This window comes from Gymnodraco acuticeps, unplaced genomic scaffold (assembly GCF_902827175.1).
Source record: "Gymnodraco acuticeps unplaced genomic scaffold, fGymAcu1.1, whole genome shotgun sequence".
Lineage (NCBI taxonomy): Eukaryota > Metazoa > Chordata > Actinopteri > Perciformes > Bathydraconidae > Gymnodraco > Gymnodraco acuticeps.
Genome location: NW_022991435.1, coordinates 906,976 through 924,418, shown reverse-complemented (window position 1 = coordinate 924,418; position 17,443 = coordinate 906,976). Strand labels below are relative to the sequence as shown.

At 39.8% G+C, this 17,443-nt stretch overlaps 2 protein-coding genes across 2 annotated transcripts; both read right to left on the bottom strand.

Moving 5' to 3' along the window:
* Window positions 1-2,107: 2,107 nt before the first annotated feature.
* prkab2 (protein kinase, AMP-activated, beta 2 non-catalytic subunit) lies at window positions 2,108-9,068 on the bottom strand. Its single transcript, XM_034196125.1, has 9 exons — window positions 8,342-9,068; window positions 7,567-7,653; window positions 6,361-6,541; window positions 6,098-6,249; window positions 5,892-5,985; window positions 3,911-4,022; window positions 3,654-3,787; window positions 3,482-3,550; window positions 2,108-2,917 (listed from the first exon to the last, which is right to left on the bottom strand). The coding sequence occupies exons 3-9, from the start codon at window positions 6,517-6,519 to the stop codon at window positions 2,840-2,842; spliced, it is 798 nt and encodes a 265-aa protein (XP_034052016.1). The 5' UTR covers window positions 6,520-6,541; window positions 7,567-7,653; window positions 8,342-9,068; the 3' UTR covers window positions 2,108-2,839.
* Window positions 9,069-10,694: 1,626 nt separating this feature from the next.
* Window positions 10,695-16,931, bottom strand: LOC117532567 (calcium-binding mitochondrial carrier protein SCaMC-1-like). The gene is made up of 10 exons (XM_034195900.1): window positions 16,286-16,931; window positions 15,626-15,752; window positions 15,397-15,484; window positions 15,165-15,276; window positions 13,611-13,769; window positions 13,373-13,525; window positions 13,141-13,248; window positions 12,880-13,047; window positions 12,557-12,707; window positions 10,695-11,335 (listed from the first exon to the last, which is right to left on the bottom strand). The coding sequence occupies exons 1-10, from the start codon at window positions 16,463-16,465 to the stop codon at window positions 11,154-11,156; spliced, it is 1,428 nt and encodes a 475-aa protein (XP_034051791.1). The 5' UTR covers window positions 16,466-16,931; the 3' UTR covers window positions 10,695-11,153.
* Between the last annotated feature and the right edge of the window lie 512 nt (window positions 16,932-17,443).

The following is a 17,443-nucleotide window of genomic DNA, read 5'->3' as shown; positions in this document are numbered from 1 at the left end:
ATTCGCATAATACTTTTAGAGCTAGTTGAACACCAACAGGATTATGAAAGCCCCTTTTATTAGTCTGTAAGGGTAACAACTGTTAGGATACTGTACTTTAACTGCAGACAAACAGCATGACTTAACAAAAAACACTCAAAACCACCACAATTCAAAATATCTTAAATGGTTATCCATAAAGCCCCTGTCACACTGTCCCGAAATTGACACCCGATGGACACACGAATATTGCATTGTGAATTTCGCACGAAGATGGCCCCGAACCCCACACGAAGGCAACATTTACATTACATTTAAGACATACAACTGCAACGAATGTAACACAAACAATTATGTTAAAGTACTACGATACTGTACTGATATTTTCAGACTTTGTTCTTTACTTTCTCCGTCTTTATATGTAGAAGATATTACGTTTTCTCCGTCAAGTTGTTTCCATAGCAACAACAACTTCCTGTCAACTCGCCTTCAAAATAATATATTATATCCTTTTCAGTTTCACAGAACACAAATTGGGTTATTTACATAATGTTTACATGATTTTGTTGTGCAATAAAACAACCCGATGGACACACGATAAAGGAAATGTTCAAATTCGGCTCTGATCGTAGCAACATCGGGCCATTCGTGAGGGCATCTTAAGCCTTCGTATGACCGCCGGTGGAGTTTCTCAGGCTCCGGCAGCAACTTCGTGAGCGGTGGCAAAATGTTTGGCATGCCAAAAAATAGCCGTTTCGGCCCATCTACACTACAGGCATCAAAAAATCTTGAAGCTGGGCGTGTCTGAAGCTTGGCGATTTTTTGCGAGCAACGCGACCAACAACCAATCACATGAATCTCCCGCCCCCGACATACAAAGCAATAGCAATGTTAAAACGAAGTAAACTGGATATAAAATCCCCAAACAGGCGAAAACCTACCAGTTTCCCCCACTGTCTCTGCCACCTCCCTCCATGCCTGCTTTCTCCACTGTCTCTGCCTCCTCCCTCCATGCCTGGTTCCTCCGGTTTGTATCCCGGTAAATAGTTCTGGTCGGAAAGAACCGGGTGATTTTCTACCGTAATTTCTCGTTTGGAATATGAGGAAATGAACTGCGGTCTGGCTCTCCCAGCTTGCACGCGGTTTGATTGGCTAGTGCTTGTACTGGCGGGAATTGCAAAAACGGGATTTGATTGGCTGACGCCAGCTTCGAACAAGCATCGAGCCTCAAAAGTTGAACATTGTTCAACTTTGAACATTGTTCAACTTTTGACGCCGATAGACGCTCGCGATGCTTGCAACGCCTTGCCATGCTACCCACAATGCAGTTCGGCGAAGTTTGAAAATATCCTACGTCACCCCATTCAAATGAATGGGCGAAGCGTTGAAAGCATTTTTTTTACGCCTGTAGTGTAGACGGGCCGTTACGAAGTTGCTGCCGGAGCCTGAGAAACTCCACCGGCGGTCATACGATGGCTTAAGATGCCCTCACGAATGGCCCGATGTTGCTACGATCACAGCCGAATTTGAACATTTCCTTTATCGTGTGTCCATCGGGTGCCAATTTCGGGACAGTGTGACACGGGCTTTAAAGAACACAGCACACTTTGTACAACTTTAAATGTATGGCAAGTATCCAACCTCCTAGCCCTATAAATACATCTGAAAGCAGTCAAACTGCTTCTGAATGTGCAGTGGATGTGTTGTATCTTCAAAATGTGCAGACATTCGATACATGCAAACCATCAAGTTCAAACAGTTAGGTGTACACGGCTCTGTGTATGACTACACATGTAACAGACATATCCAATACATTCATAAATGATGAACAGAACTCAATACAGATGCACACACATATACATTGTACGTCCATCATATCTAAAAGAAAGAAAAAAGCACATATTGGGTTGTACAATCCAGATACGCTACATTAAAGTAAAGAGTTGTCTGATGCGTAGTTAAAAGCTTATATCAACACTCCTGCTCACAGGATGGTAAAGTGCTGGCAACATGTCAAGATAAAGGCAACAGCAGAACATAACCTTTGACCTCCACTCCGCATCAGGACAGTGGGCCATTGAAACTTACAAGTACTCATCTTTAGCAACCGTTACATTGACAAAACTGGTCTTGTTTATAGTTTAATTCACGTTGTAATTGCACTGAATAACGGTTGAATGCTGAGAAAGTCAATATAATGTAGCACATGTAACTATAACTGACAAAACAAGATGTTGTTCACTGCTTCCTCCCCATCCTATTCTTTATTATCATGTAAGAGGATACAGCAGCACGTTATTGCACTTTATGTTGAACTAATCCAAAGTCTGCTTTAGCATCTAGACACTGACCTATTCTCTACTGCATGCACCTTTCATAAACGCTGTCAAGTCAGTAGTTCAACACTTGAAATCAGTTCAAGGAGGATATGATCACACAACACTTTGAAATTAAACTGTTACTCCACATCAAATCATTAAAATCACCAGTAAAGAAAGTGATGCTTCACAGATCTCCCTCCTTGTTTAACACGGACATGCATATATTCACAATGTGCAGCAAACACTCCACACACACACAGTGATTTAGTCAGTCTCTGATCTGTCTGTAGAGTTGCAGGTGAAAGCCAGTGTATGTTTCCTCCTCTCTCTGAAGCCCTTCACACACACTAACTGTGTTCAGAGCCCTATGTAGACAGAAGTGCAGCCTTTTTTAAACACCAAGCCCCAGCTGCTGGCCTTCGCTCACCTGTAAACCTGTTTCAGTGCAAGGTTTGGCTAAATGTGATGAAACAGGGAATAAACAGCAGAATACAGACATGCTGCTCTCTAAAAGCACTGTGGAGCAATCAAGTTCAGGTTTAGATAGGCTTGTAGAGCAGAGAGGTGACGTATTTCTTCTTGTATCTGTGAGTAGCACTCAGCACCATTACTCCGTCCTGCAGACAGAAACACAGAAATACCGGCGGTGAAATAAACATCAGATGCTCCAGTTTGTGGAACTGCCAACTGGTCTATTCAGCATTCAAAGATACATACAAAAATACATTAAATGGTCATGAAAACAAGTATTTATTCAGCACTTAGCATGATTAGCATATTTAATACAACCATTCTGAACATGTGTGGTTGCTTTAGGAGTATAAAACATTTTCAAGGCTCAAATCCTTTGATTCTTTGTCAAAGAAACACAGTTTGACATGAAGGTTTGTTTCCACATTTGCTGGCTAAATATCTGCTAAAACTAAATAGGTCAAATGTTGGGAAAGTATGAAGGCTTTAATTGATTCAGGTTGAAAAAGAAAATTGAGATAAAATGTCATATCGATGGAGTTTTTTTTAGCCAATCACAACTTGTTAATCCACACTTTAAAAAAAAAATTAGAATCAAAAATGTATATAATTAAGAATCTGACTTGGAAATGGAAAATGTGTAGTTGATATGGTGCCAGTAACATCTGGACACATATGAGGAGTAGTTAAGCTGTTTGTGGGGAAACTACCTTAATGGAGAGAGCGTAAAGATGATTGAGCATGACGTGGTTGGGTTCCGGCAGCAGGGCGGGGTCACACTGCAGAGAGAGAGAACATAAGGGTGAGGGTCCGAACAACAACAAGGTCAATCACATCGAGGTGTAAGCAGACTACAGTGGTATAGAAAGATAGGGCACTGACCGATATATTGGTGTCCTTGTTGAGTATGACTTGGAGGAGGTGGGGGGGGAGAATAGGGGGGGCTTTGAAGTGCTCCTCCGGTCTGAAGACGTACTGCTCCTGGCCGTAAGGACCTGGAGGGGAGCTGGACAGATCTGAAAACAAACACAGTTATTGTAACTCTGCTGACAGGGCATCAGAGGCTAGGTTAAACTGTCCATAGTTCATTTTGAACCAGATTTAACTGTAGTGTGAGTACATCGAGGACATAAGCAGACCTGAGTCGGAGCTATCCAGAGAGTCGACATGCAGCGCGTCAAACACCTCAAAGTCAGACTTCTTCACCTGGATCAGGTTGTTGATGGTGCCCAGCTGACTGGTCACAACCATCTGTGAAAGAGAAATGTTTCAAGAAGGTAATGATTAAGAATTTTTGTAATTATTATTATTTTACACTCAATAGCGACTGGTCATTAGGGGCAGGTGGGGCACAGCCCCACCTAGTGTCAGCAGAAAGTATTCAAATAATGATTACAACAAAATGCAAAAAATAAATTATAAAATATATTTTAAGATCATGTTTAATCATCTGATTTGTCTGTACATTGCTGTTTTAGTCTGTGTTCTTCTAATTAGTGTCTACAGTGTGTGCCTATTGAGCTGTTTAGAGCCATGTGGGACAAAACCCGATCTTGCCCCTCCCTCTCACTGTCTAAGTGAACGGTGACTGTAAAAACTACACTGCGCATGCTCAGAGTATTTTCCTATTTAATGTGTGTGGCAAAAAATAATGACCATAGGGGCATAGTGCTGCCATCCCCACCATACATCATCTCACATAATTCAGAGCTGATTGGCTGTAAGTACGTGTGCCGCGAAAAGTGTGGTGTGTGAAGAGGAGGAGAGAGACGCGTCCTAAAACCAGGAAGTAAGCTGCGCATGGCTTCCCTCCACAAAAAAGCAATGAGATTTCTCCATAGGATTTTAGAAAATAGCTCAAAATAAGATCTGTGGGAAACGTAGCTGTTAGATAAATGTACGTTTTGTTCAGCCGGATAATATCCACATGTCTACCCTACTTTTATCATTTTCGAATCATAAATCCATCATTTAGATTTATGATAGACTTTTGAAACTACAAGAAGATAAGGAGGACTTTTACAAAAAAGTAATAGAGATTTTTGTCCAGAAGGATAGGCAAATGGACTTCATCTTCAAGTCAAGGTAAGACCACCATTTTATTGAAAATGGGATCTTACTAAGAGAGAACAATTCAATATTTAAATGAGAAAAAAAAAAATTACATTTTTTGGGTATCCTTCTGTTGAACTGTCTGTTTAAAATTAATTGAAGCATCAGACTAAAAAAGCTTTTGAAAATAATATTATATTTTGATTTAGGTCAAAATATAATATTTGTAAACCTGAAGAGTCAGTGCCAGTGCCTCACCAGCCATACCCCTCAACTGCAGAAGCTTATATAATATATATATATATATATATATATATATATAGTAAATATATATATATATAGTAATATATATATATATTATATATATATATAAAATATAGTATAATATATATATATATATAATTTAATATATATATGATATATATATATTCTATAATAATATATATATATATATATATCATTATATCTCTCTCTTATATATTATCCTTATTTCATACCTTATTCTATCATCTTCTAATTCCATACTATATATATCTATCTCTACTCTCTACTCTATAGACATCTGAGTTTTTTTGTGCCCACCACTTTGTACATATAGAAAACGCCACTGTTTACACTTAAACAACTTAAAGACTTTTGAGCGATGGTTGTTCTCAGAAAAACCAAGTCTAACGTTGCCATTTCGTAATAAACAATTTAACAGTACTAATTCCAAAAACAGCTAAATCTAGTGAGAAATACGCCAGGTTGGGGCTCAAAGCTTGACCTTAAGGCCTCCCTCTAAAGCCACTCCCCAAGATCACTTCTCAAAATGATCAATATGAACGCAAACCACAAACATTGCTATTGTTAGATGATATAGCATGGGGTAAGGACAATGCACTATGCCTGCGACCCCCTACCACAGATACCAGGTTGATTTCTGGACTTTTGTCAGAGAATTCAATTTATTGGTTTCCATTGTTATATAAAGATTATTTAAATCAAAACGTTTCGAAAATACATGATCTAACGTAACTTTAAGGGAACAACTTTTAATGACATGACAATAAAATGACACTGATGTACCTCTGAGGGATCATGAACCCACTGTCCATCTACAAAGAACTTGTACTGGTGCTCTCCTTCAGGCAGGTCCAGGATGGCTACAAAGTCATTATGGCTTTGGAGAAAAGAAAAAAAGAAAGTGCTTTAGTGCAGATGTGGTCGTTGCTCTGACCTAAGAATGCACTCAAATTTAAAGCAAGCTGCAGACCACAAGAAAACATGTTTACCTTTTATTGAGCGGTATCTTTGTGCCCCAGTTATTAAAGGAACCGGCTATGTAGACCTCCTTTCCCCCCCCAGCCCAGCGGATGACTGTGGGTCGAGCCTGAGGACCCGTTTTCACCTGGTCAGTGGGATCGGCTTCTTTCTCACCTAACGGCTAAAAAACATTGATTGATGTGTCAACTTTAATATATAAAAATGGCACAGAAATCTGAAAGGTATTCCTCGAGAGAAATGTTTCTATGTTATCTGTTTTGCACAACAGTACCTTGGTCTCTGGCCCGTGGGTGTTGAAGATGTTGGGGTCGTCGGTGCTGTCCACCATCTTGCCGCTGTGCTCTTGGTCTTTGGGGCTGCCGCTGCTGTCGGAGCGTTGGGACTTGGCTCCATGGCGATCTCCAGTCACCCGGTCACTAGTGTTTCCCATAATAACTCTATTTATGGTGCTCCTGGAAAGAAAACAGAGACTATTATTTTTTGGGGTACATACCTTCTTTATTGTTATGTAGTCATTCAGAAGCTAAATGAATCAGTAATGCACATACTGTATAAAGTATAAAATAATGCTAATGTGTTAAAGTATCAGTTATATATTGGTCTCTCTGAAAGGGATTCTGTCGAACAAGTACCTTTTATTTACTTTAAATTATGACGCTAATACAGGGGTGTCCAAACTACAGCCTGGCTGCCAACTGTAGCCCTTGGTCCATTTTCAATTGGCCCTTGTCCATTTTTAACGGGCCCTCAGTTTATTCTAAAAGTATAATGGAATAAGGCCCACACCTGTAACTTGCGCTTGACTTATAATGTTGTTCTTAAATATATGTACAAATATGACACAATATTAATGTGTTAGAAAGCCCAATTTTTTTTTTTAATGTAGTCAATTCAAGTTGATAACATTATCTAACACATGTCTAAGTACATTTGTACTTTTATTTAGGAAATATTTTGAATGCATGAATTGTAACATAGTACTTGTACACCGTGGTATGCTTTTCCAGTACTTCTCACATGATGCTAAAGGGATTTCCAGAAAGGCTAAAAGGCTTATTGAAAAGTTGGACTGCTTCATACATAAGCGTGTGACTGGCACTGTCAGTGAACCTAAACCTGCCACAACACATCAGACTGCATCCAGACAGATATAACAGCACCGCCCACTAGCTACTTAGCAAGCAACAAGTTATAACTTCCTAAATGTTAATATACGAATTGGCCATGAATCAGAGCAGTAAGCCCCCATAGCATGCTAGCTGTAACCTAGCAGCGTGTCCCCTCAGCTGGTTCAGCTGTGCCCACCTCTGGTCACTTCGGCAGGAGAATATTTTTAGCTTACAGTTAGCTAGCGGCTAGCTGTCACTTTATAACAATTAGCTTACATCGCCGTATGTCTTACTTACAACGTCAGTGTCGATTATGACAAGGCGACGAAAACTTTACCATGTAGTTACGATTGAGCGAATAAACTTACCAGTACCAGCTGATGTTTATTTTTAGTCTGTTTCCAGCGTAGGGGCAACCTCTTTATAACTCCTGCAGCTCGGTGGAGCACCAGCAACTACAGTGTGCGGCAAGGGACAAATGCATGCTGCGTTCATGTAGATAAGAATACTCGGAAAAATGAGTTCCCCACTAGCAACATAGTAATTAGTCGATAGTACACTGCTCCTACTACTAGTGATGGCGAGATGAAGCCTCATTAAGCTTTCCAGCCAATTGGTTCGCAAAAGGGTTCATCTCATGAGGCTTCATCATGGGCTTCATTTGAACACAAGATTTCACATCTCAACAGTGTGCTCTATCTCCTACCGAGTTCCCAATGAGTAAAGCCTTAGAATAACTCTAAACAACCAACATAAAATAATATTTTCATGTTAACAATATTGTATTTATTCCAGTTTAATGATTGTGATTGAAAAGCCTAAGGAGGCTGGTAAATATTGCAAAGAGGGATTTGTATTCATTGATTGATTGATTGATTGATTGGTTGAAAAGTTTATTAACAGCTTGTATATTGGGTACAGTACAGTACAGCTCAAAACATACAATTGTTAAGGGGATGCAGACCAGAGAAAGACTTTCGTCTTGTTTACATCAGGGTCCCCCATTTCCAATTCATCATTCATTAATAATATTCGTAAACGTAACCATGTTGTAGCCTGAGAAAGGCTAAACCATATCAAAGAATACATTTATTAACTACATTATCTCATTTAGCTGTAGCTTTTATAAACAAACAAAAATACTTATTGGCCAGTCGTTGAACCAGGGACCTTGCGGTTGTAAGTCAACTGCTTTCCAGCTGAGTGAACTGTCACCAGAGCCTCGACGCTGCAGGGAAACGGTATCCCGAACGTCCCGATGGCCAGTCCGCCCCTGCATCCATGGGTAATATGAGCGTTGTGGTTCAACCGATCTAAAACACTTTCTGAAGCAGTCACGTGAGGGGCAGCGAGGCTTCGTTTGTCATCGGTGACGTCACTGGCCCATAACGATCCTCTCAGTATGACAGGTGAGGACTCTCCTCCACCTTGTTATGATAGAAACAACTCCTTATGTACGTTAGCATAGCTAGCTAACCAGATGCTAACAACCGGAGCGACGCTCCGGCAGCACTACACCCCTGGTTCTAAGGGACATGTTGATGTTGTGATGGGTTGACAGCATGTCGAGGATAACATCGTATGTATATCCTTCGTTAGAATATTCCCTTAAGATTTCCATCTCTTCTTCCCACCTCAGTTTAAAATTCGTGAAGAAACAGCTGAACAGTACCAAACAGGAAATACGTGGTGCTGTCGGCTCTGTCCAGTCACAAACAATAAGTGTTCTCCCTTAAAACCTGTTAAGCCCCAAAGACCCCTTCGGCGGGTCTTTTTTTTTCACGACACCGTGTCTCAGGGCATCTTAATATTTAAGAACCTATTAATGTGTTATACCAGATTAACGGGAAGAATCTCAGCTAACTGACGATACAAACCATTTTTACCAAAACAAAACACAAGTCTCATAAGAAGCATCTAAATGACCCCTGAGTGAAAAATGCTCAACGCACTTTGGCACAGAACTCAAGATAAAGATACCCTTATTACTTATCGTAACTGCACATACAAGATATCCGATTAAAGCTGAGGTTCCACAGATTATATAGGTATAGTATCATCACTAAGCGATCCGAACTCGCGACAGGGGAAGCAAACACAGACATCACAACACGTACCTTTACGGAGCTTTTACGGGAGATCGTCTCACCGTAGACGTTTGTACATATATTTAAGAAGAACATTATAAGTCAAACGTGTTGACATTAAAACGAGAAAAATCGTGGCTGAATCTGTTAATCCATAGGTTGATAATGTGTCTGTCGCTTTGAAAATATTATTTATAATCCACAATTCCATTTTTATGTAAAAATCGGAGAGTAAAAGTTAGCTGCTAATGGTAGCCACCAGTTATCACAGCTTCCGGTTTTGGCTATGCGTCACTCTCACTCCTTATTTGGTAATGTGTGTGTGTATGTGGGAGTTCCCCTCGATTCCATTGGCTCTAGTGGTTAGAAAGAGGTGTCAATCATCAAAATCGATCAAGGGGGGCCAGAGATATGGAAAATCCACCCAAATGACCCCAGAAGTGGGTTTTATTTGCTAAATCTCTCTAAAAAGGTCAAATTTCACTTGTTTTGCATCAATCTTGATACAGGGTACTTATTATATGTTGTAGTTTGGATTCCTAAAGCTTTTACTCTACCATCCCATCATTCAAGGGTGGTTTTCAATATAAGTAATTTTTTGTTTTTTGACGGACACAATAATTTACATTTTGTTACTGTGTTCAATCTGAATTTTCTTTCAAATAAAAACATCTATATTGATTCTGACACTTCTTCATCCAACTCACAGATGTAACCTTGCTTTGAGAAAAAAGATTATTAATTTAACCCTTTTAGAAGGGAAGATATGGTCATTTGTTCTGGGAATGTCATTTTCGAGCCTGAGACCTGAAAAACAGGCTTGGGGCTTAACAGGTTCCCTTTCCGCAAAAAGGTAGAATGCTGTGGCGTTTTCTGAAATTCTGTAGTGTTTTTTGAAATGTCGTTGTGTTTTATGACATGTTGAAGTCTTTTGTGAAATGCTGTAGTGTTTTGTGAAATGTTGTTTTGACTTGCACTTCAGGGCCACTGTAGAAAAGTGACACAGGAAGCAAGTATTTAAATTACATCGTCCAGTTATTACTATTTTAAATTGTTACCATGCATCGTTGTAGTGCCCATCATAACAGTTCATAAATGCATTGTGTATAAGTATATATAGTAAATTCATATATATTAATGCCAGAAAGTTCACATTGTGTGGCTGTAAGGCACATTTAAACTATCTCTCAAATCACACACAGATTTAGTTATTTTTCACAAGATGCATTGTCTTCATGCTCACAGTGTTCCAGTGTTAACAGGTTATTTATTTTTCAGCTGACTGGAGGCACTCTATAGGCAGGCACTTATAGAAGTTGTAAATGACCCCTAAAGGCTGTGGACTTAAACATTTAAAGTTGCGTAGTGTCATTTTACCATTATTAAAGACAATTATGACTGCTGTTAAGCCTCATTGAATAAGCTCCAGCTTCTCTGAAGAAAATATTTATTTTGTTATCAAAAAGCACCACATTGTGTCCCATTGACATTCCATTTTGATTTAAAGAGTAACAGTACAATGAATTTGCTAACTGAAGATGCGTTGTTTTTGTTTGCATTGATGCTAATGTTATGTATGTATCAATTACGTTTTTTACGTGTGAAATATTCTTTTGGACAGTGTACATACTTAGGGAGTGCATTATGTGTAACATTCGAATAATAATTAAAGCATGCTCAGCACAAACGATACATGCTTTAGCTAATGATAGGCCACCATTAGGATACATACAGTTTTCCATCCGCTGAACTCCTGTTCCAGCTCGCGGAAGTCATGCTCTGTATGTCTGTCTGTATTTCTGGGGTTATTACAGTCATTTTCAAGTTCAATAATTAAGTTAATGTTCTTTTTTCATTGGCTTCCAGGGTCATTTGGAAATTCCTAAGCCAGTCTTCATGTACTCGTAAACAACATAGCTAATGCTGACAGCAGGAATTACTTTCATGAAGTTTGGCAGGATGCCTCGGTAGAGTCCAAAAAAGCCATCTTTGGCTACGATCTTCTTAATCAGATTGCTCATGGAGGGCTGGTCTGTTGTATCCAGAGACGCTGCAGAGAAAAGGGTAAGTGAGGGAGCCGGTGCTGCATCTGAAAGATTTTTACTTTGGTGCTGTATGCTAAAAGGCAGCCCACTTATTATGTGACTTATAACTCAAGTGTATGTGACCAGAATATATTGGGTGCCTTCACAGAGTTTGGTCAGCACATTAACAATGCAATAATTATGAAAAATATAATGTACTGTGTAATTACGTAAGGCCGAAAAGATTAATGGAAATATATCGAATTTGCAATATGGACACATTTTAATCCGAGGGTGCGCAATATTATTATTTATCATAAGACAAAATATGAGAATTATACACACATATTGAAGTTCACTGATCTGGTTAAATTTAAAATGGCACAAATCATGTACAGAGCAAGACATAATCTACTTCCTAGGAAATTAAAAACATTGTTCATAGACAGAGAGGGTGGGTATAATTTGAGAGGAAATCTACATTTAAACAACTCAAGGTCAGAACAACTCTGAGAAGTATGAGTATAACAATCTGTGGGGTGATTGTATGGAATGGTTTGGAGCAGGAGTTAAAACAAAGCACAAGCATAATTCAATTTAAAAGGATGTACAGAAACACTTTTTTGGAAAACTATGAGAATGAAGATAGGTGATTGAAGATGAGAAATTATTGTATATGTATGTATAAATGTAAATGTAAGTAGGAATAACTTGCATAATGATTTAAAGGACAATCATTGATCAAGTAAGGGGTGGGAATTAATAAGCATTTGCTTCCTCCTGCTCCCTTTCGGACACATGTGATTTTTTATTATTATTATTAATATGAAGACTTTTTTTTTGTTGAATATATAAATATTATCATGAATGTGGATAAATACTGTATTTTAACAATACGGTATTCTGTTTTTCACATTTGTTATTTCTTTAATCTGTTCGAAATAAAGATTGAAATGAAATGAGTGAAAATAAATTAAGTATTGTGGTGCTGCAGAGATGTTCCACCCTAACAAAAACTATATGTTTGATACAGATCCTTGCAGAAAATCTCACCAAAAAATAGTTTATTTTTCAATGAAAATAAGAAAATGTATGCAAAAATGTGCATTCCCTCCAATACTGTGGACCATATCGCAATTGCAAGATCAGTCAAAAATTACAATTATATATTATTCCAAATTGTAAAGACCTAAATTATGTGCTATATAGGTTTTGTCGTCACGGTCATAAAATGCAGATGAGTTTACCTTGTGCCTGCATCCGTGTGCGCACCAGTGCGAGGGGATAGCTGGCCAGCTGTCCGCAGGTGCTGGAGATGGTGCCGCAGGCCACCAGCACCAGAACTCCAGGGTTAGCTGAGTCTTTGGTGTGATGCGTCAACCACGTGTTCTTTAGAGTCTGAAACACAGTAAAGACATTAATTGAAAACCATCAGCATAGAACTCCACAATTACTTTATAATATAAGATGAACTGGTGCATATAATTAAATTAATTAAACAAAGTGCACTCACTAACACACTGTTTTGAAATATCACAAAGGAGAAAAATAAATCACAAATCCTGCATACCTCATAAACAGCGAGGTCTATCCCAGCGTAGGGGATTATGCCCACTAAGTTTGGGACGTAGCCCTTGTAGAAAGCCATGATTCCCTCCTTCCTCAGGATCTTCTTGGCACAATCAAACATTCCTGTATATTGGCCAGTTTTCCCAAGGGTCAGTCTAGTTTTCAATAACTTAGACAGAGAAATCATGAAAGAATAAAAACATTGGAATATTATTATTTTATTTCTGTGGTATTTTCAAGTTTTGGTGAAAAGCTGTCTCACCTCCATGGGGTAGATGGATGTCTGTGCGGTGGCTCCAGCCAGAGAGCCAGCTACAAACCTCTTGTGTGTCTCAATGTTCTGGCCCTCTGATGACAACAACTTCTTATACTACAGAACACATTTAAATGGAAAAAAATAAAGGATTTTTATAAATATTTATAATGTTATAAAACAGTTATGAATACTATCAAAATATATATATGGCAAATTGAATTTGCAGTTTAGAGCTTACTTGTTCATATGCCATGAATTTTATAGCCGTCTCTGGTGCGATCTTTAAAACGTTGGTCCCATTTCCCCTCCACAGTGAGGACAGACCTCCCTCTTTGATCATCCGACTGAAGCCCCCCACCAGGCTTATGGGGTTAGTCTTAGAAGAATGAACCTGCAGAACAAATATATGAGGTTATTCTTTTATTTTTCCCCTAGGCGAAATATACATTTGTCAAATGTTGTTTAATATATTTCACCTGCATGAAGACCTTCATTCTGTCCAGAGGGGCAGTCCCAGTGCGAGAGATAGCCCCCGCCACGGCCCCCGCAGCAAGCTGCTTCCACCATCGACCTGAGCTCTTCTCCTCCTCTGTGAACTCATCTGGGATGGCAAGACTGTCCCCTATGTCCAGCACCTAGTTAAACACATCTGCTGAAATCACTTTGGTTTGTCAGCTTATGGCCATAATAAATAGAGTAAAACGTTTCTTATATTATTATTTTGGCCTTGAGATTGTATCTCTTTCAGGAAGGGCACATGTCATATAAACTTGGGTGGTTGTCAATGTGACAAAAAAAACTTTAAATGCCTACAAGCACTTCTCCTTTTGAGGTCTATTGTCTCAGTGATGCAGCAATCGTTTTTACATGCTTGCCAAATAACCTATACACTGGAGAAAGAAGTATTTGCAGAACTTGAATGCTAGGTTTCACCATGGAAGTTAACACACTAAAATGCTTCTTTTTTTAAAACTTTTGGCTCAACTTGTTAGGGTCAAATTAGGGGAGGGAAAGGCTAAAATACTGCAGCGGTTGAAACTATTTCAACAACAAACAATGCATTGAGCTCCTTATCCATCAGCATGAACTGCTTGTGTAATCATAATCACTAAGCTGACTGCGCCCTCGTCTTGCAGGCTGTTTCAGATAAACATATCCCATGTTTTACAAAAAGCAGAAATGGGGTGTTTCTCAATGTAGAGGACGCTTCCTTGGTAGGACATGTCCCTCCGAGTCAGGTCCTTCAGAAGCGAGGCAAGAATCCTTCCTAGCCTCGGAAAACGAAGAATGGTGGAACAGGCTAACAGGTGTGCGCCATATGCGAGGCCCCGCCTTAAATGGAGCGCGATTTCCGCCAAAGATTTGGGAAATTGGTCCGTGCGCAAAGCATTGTGGGGATTATAAGACCGCGGAGGATACACATGTGCCGCCTCGAAATTTCCTGCAACGAAGGACGCCGGCCTCTGTAGAATTCCAAGGATCCTGGACATTGGAACAGTCCTTTGGCGGGACTCGATGACGTAGCATCCTTGAAATAGTGGCTCTGGAGGAGCCTTCCTCGACATTGAGAAACACCCATGGTTTCTGCTAGTGACAAACACAGTGGCACTTTAATGCGCTCCTAGGGATACACAGAAGCTAACACAGCTAGCTTTGTGTCCTGCAGTCACAACTATGGCATGTGTTTGGTATGAGAATGCATTTTGGACTGGTGTTGTTACCTTAGAGACCATAAATAGGCAGTTAATTGAAGAGACATTTAGATACAAAAGAGAGGATTATGGTTTGCTCACGAAGGAGCAAATATCTCGACAATGACATCTTTATTTGCGAAGATGTGGAGGAGCAAGCCGAAGCAAACACTGTGTGCTGCTGTGACCTATTATGTTGGAAACTCTAATCTTATGAAGCTGGAGAGAAAAAGTGTAATGCAGAAATAGCCCATAACATCTTACACAGGAGAACTAGACATCATGTGATTAATTCCACTGCACTCGTCTGCAGAATGTGTGTGTGTATTTGCCCCATACCGAGGAGTGTTTCCAGTGGCGTATTATCTCTTCCAGGTTGTGAGCAGGGCATAACAGGAAGTGTTCTCTCCACTCGTTCCAGTCCACCATCATCGTCCCATCAATGTCCATACTAGGGAAACACACAGAAACATTTTAATCTATGACTGAGCTTTCAGATTACACACAGGCAAAAATATTGGCAACACCCTAAATAAAAACATGTTACAGTGGATTGAAGTGAAGGCCAAACCTCTGTAATATTTTCAGGGCATTCTCTTTGCTGATATCCAGGCCCAGCTCTGCAAGGGACTGCTGGATCTCTGAGGCATCAATGCGCCCTGACACAACATAAAAACTCAACTCAGACAAGCTGCAGTGTAAACAAAGAATGTGTGTTATTGTAAACATTCAATGGCATGTCTTCTGGCACCGCATGTGAGAACTTGTGCCAAGTATTTTTATATTGAGGAAGCTCTTACCATCGTTGTTTCTGTCCAGGCTCTTGAATGTGAGCCGCAGCTTCTTCTCGTGCTCTTTAAGATAGTTGCTGAACTCGTTGAAGTCGAGACTCCCATCATTGTTCTGATCCCCAGACGACACGATTTTCTGCAGAGAAGAGATCAAATCCATGAGCAGTTCTGGGGTGGGGGGTGGCTGGCTCAACAGGGTCCAGTGCCCATGTAACACTGAGCTTGGAACCCCCTGTGCCCCCCCCTCCAAAAGAGAAATGATGATGCAATTTCTGATAGTGTTGCAGCAAAGACTGTGGGTCGAAAATAAAAGTAAATGTTTTTTTTTTTAAATAATATAAGATAAAACTGTAAATCAGTCATTGACTCCATTTCTGTTACTAAAACTAACACCAATAATGGTATTTTAAGTTTTTTTGTGGGCTATGACTTTATACTGATTTTAAAATGTTACACTCTTGACCTACTGGCCCCAGCTTGGCCCACCCTAATGAACATGGTATAGAACCGCCCCTGATCAAATCAAATGGTTAATTTCCCTCTTCTAGTTGCACAAGTCACGCACACACACAGACAGACATGGACACTACTTATGAATGCTATGCAAACCAGGCAGACCAAGCCCTGAAACTCTTCCCTCCTCACAGGACCCCAAACAAGTCTCCCTACCTGTGCTGCTCCCTGGCGAAATATGCCCATTGCCTTGAGGCCCGCTCGTAATTCAGCGACGTCCACCCTGCCATCTTTATTGGCATCAAGCTTCTCGAATAAGTCCTGGCATGACCTCTTGCTGTCGGCATCCCAGCAGTGCGCATTTGATAGTAATAGCGTCCGTATCGTTGGATACATTGTGGAGCTAATGAGGGAGCAGCAGTCAAGACGAGTCACAGATTCTGCAGTCAGGATCTGGTTATAAATCCATATTGAAAATCATCAATAAACCCTGCTGAAATCCAGATGTGAGCTCGGCTTTTGCGTTTAAAAAAGAGGTTTGCAGGCACTATATGTTGCACTGTTCCGTGCAGAGGTGTTACTTCGCAACGTATCAGGCGAACTGCAGTAATCGTGGGCGGAGCAAGGATACGTAGCGACAGCAGAATGTTTTCTACGGAAAAGCAGGAAAGATGGAAGGTAGAAATGTGACGAAATAAATAAACCCCGCATTACTCGGGTAATCCGCTTAATGCTTCTAATGGTGAACATCCCCATCTGTTTTTTCGCTCCTGCTTCATCTGATGCTTCATGTTGCGGAAATGTTATCTCTACATCTAGCAGGACATGTCAGTAGAGGGATACACGCAGCGTTGTATTTCCTATAGCGCAATGCCGCTGAGCGCCACTAGAGGGCGCTGTTCTTCACACAGGAGCAGGTGCTGTCAGGAAAGTGAGTCAGGGTCCATCTGTGTGTATCATCACTGGGCCCCTAAATATGTGGTGGGTTTTACTGTCAGAGGTGTTTATATTAAGCGTCATAATAACACACTTTATTTGTGTAGCCAATTTCATGTAATAAATGCAGCAGTGCTTTACAATAAGGGAAAATAGACAGAATAAACAAACAAGGGATCAAACTTAAGAGGGAAAATAAAATGGAAAATAAAGCAAACTTTCAAATAACAGGAAGAACAAAGATTGAAATAGAATAAATATAATGCTACACATAAGATGGAAAATAAAACCCACTGAATAACAGTATTAGTAGAAATAAAATCTAAATTACTTGTGCAGATTAATGTAATGAAGTATAGAGTGAAATGAAGAGAAAGCACAATATGTAAAGTCCAAGTACCCAAAATGTGTACTTAAGTTCAATATTAAATTAGTAAC

What these genes read in the sequence shown, in the direction of transcription:
- LOC117532567 (XM_034195900.1), bottom strand. Translation starts at nt 16,465, where the DNA reads ATGTATCCAACGATACGGACGCTATTACTATCAAATGCGCACTGCTGG. An exon ending in TTCGCCAGGGAGCAGCACAG is followed by an intron (nt 15,753 to 16,285) that starts GTAGGGAGACTT and finishes TCTTCTCTGCAG; the next exon opens with AAAATCGTGTCGTCTGGGGA. An exon ending in AATTCATGGCATATGAACAA is followed by an intron (nt 13,249 to 13,372) that starts GTAAGCTCTAAA and finishes TGTGTTCTGTAG; the next exon opens with TATAAGAAGTTGTTGTCATC.
- prkab2 (XM_034196125.1), bottom strand. Translation starts at nt 6,519, where the DNA reads ATGGGAAACACTAGTGACCGGGTGACTGGAGATCGCCATGGAGCCAAG. An exon ending in ACAAGGACACCAATATATCG is followed by an intron (nt 3,551 to 3,653) that starts GTCAGTGCCCTA and finishes CTCTCTCTGCAG; the next exon opens with TGTGACCCCGCCCTGCTGCC. An exon ending in TTTACGCTCTCTCCATTAAG is followed by an intron (nt 2,918 to 3,481) that starts GTAGTTTCCCCA and finishes TTCTGTCTGCAG; the next exon opens with GACGGAGTAATGGTGCTGAG.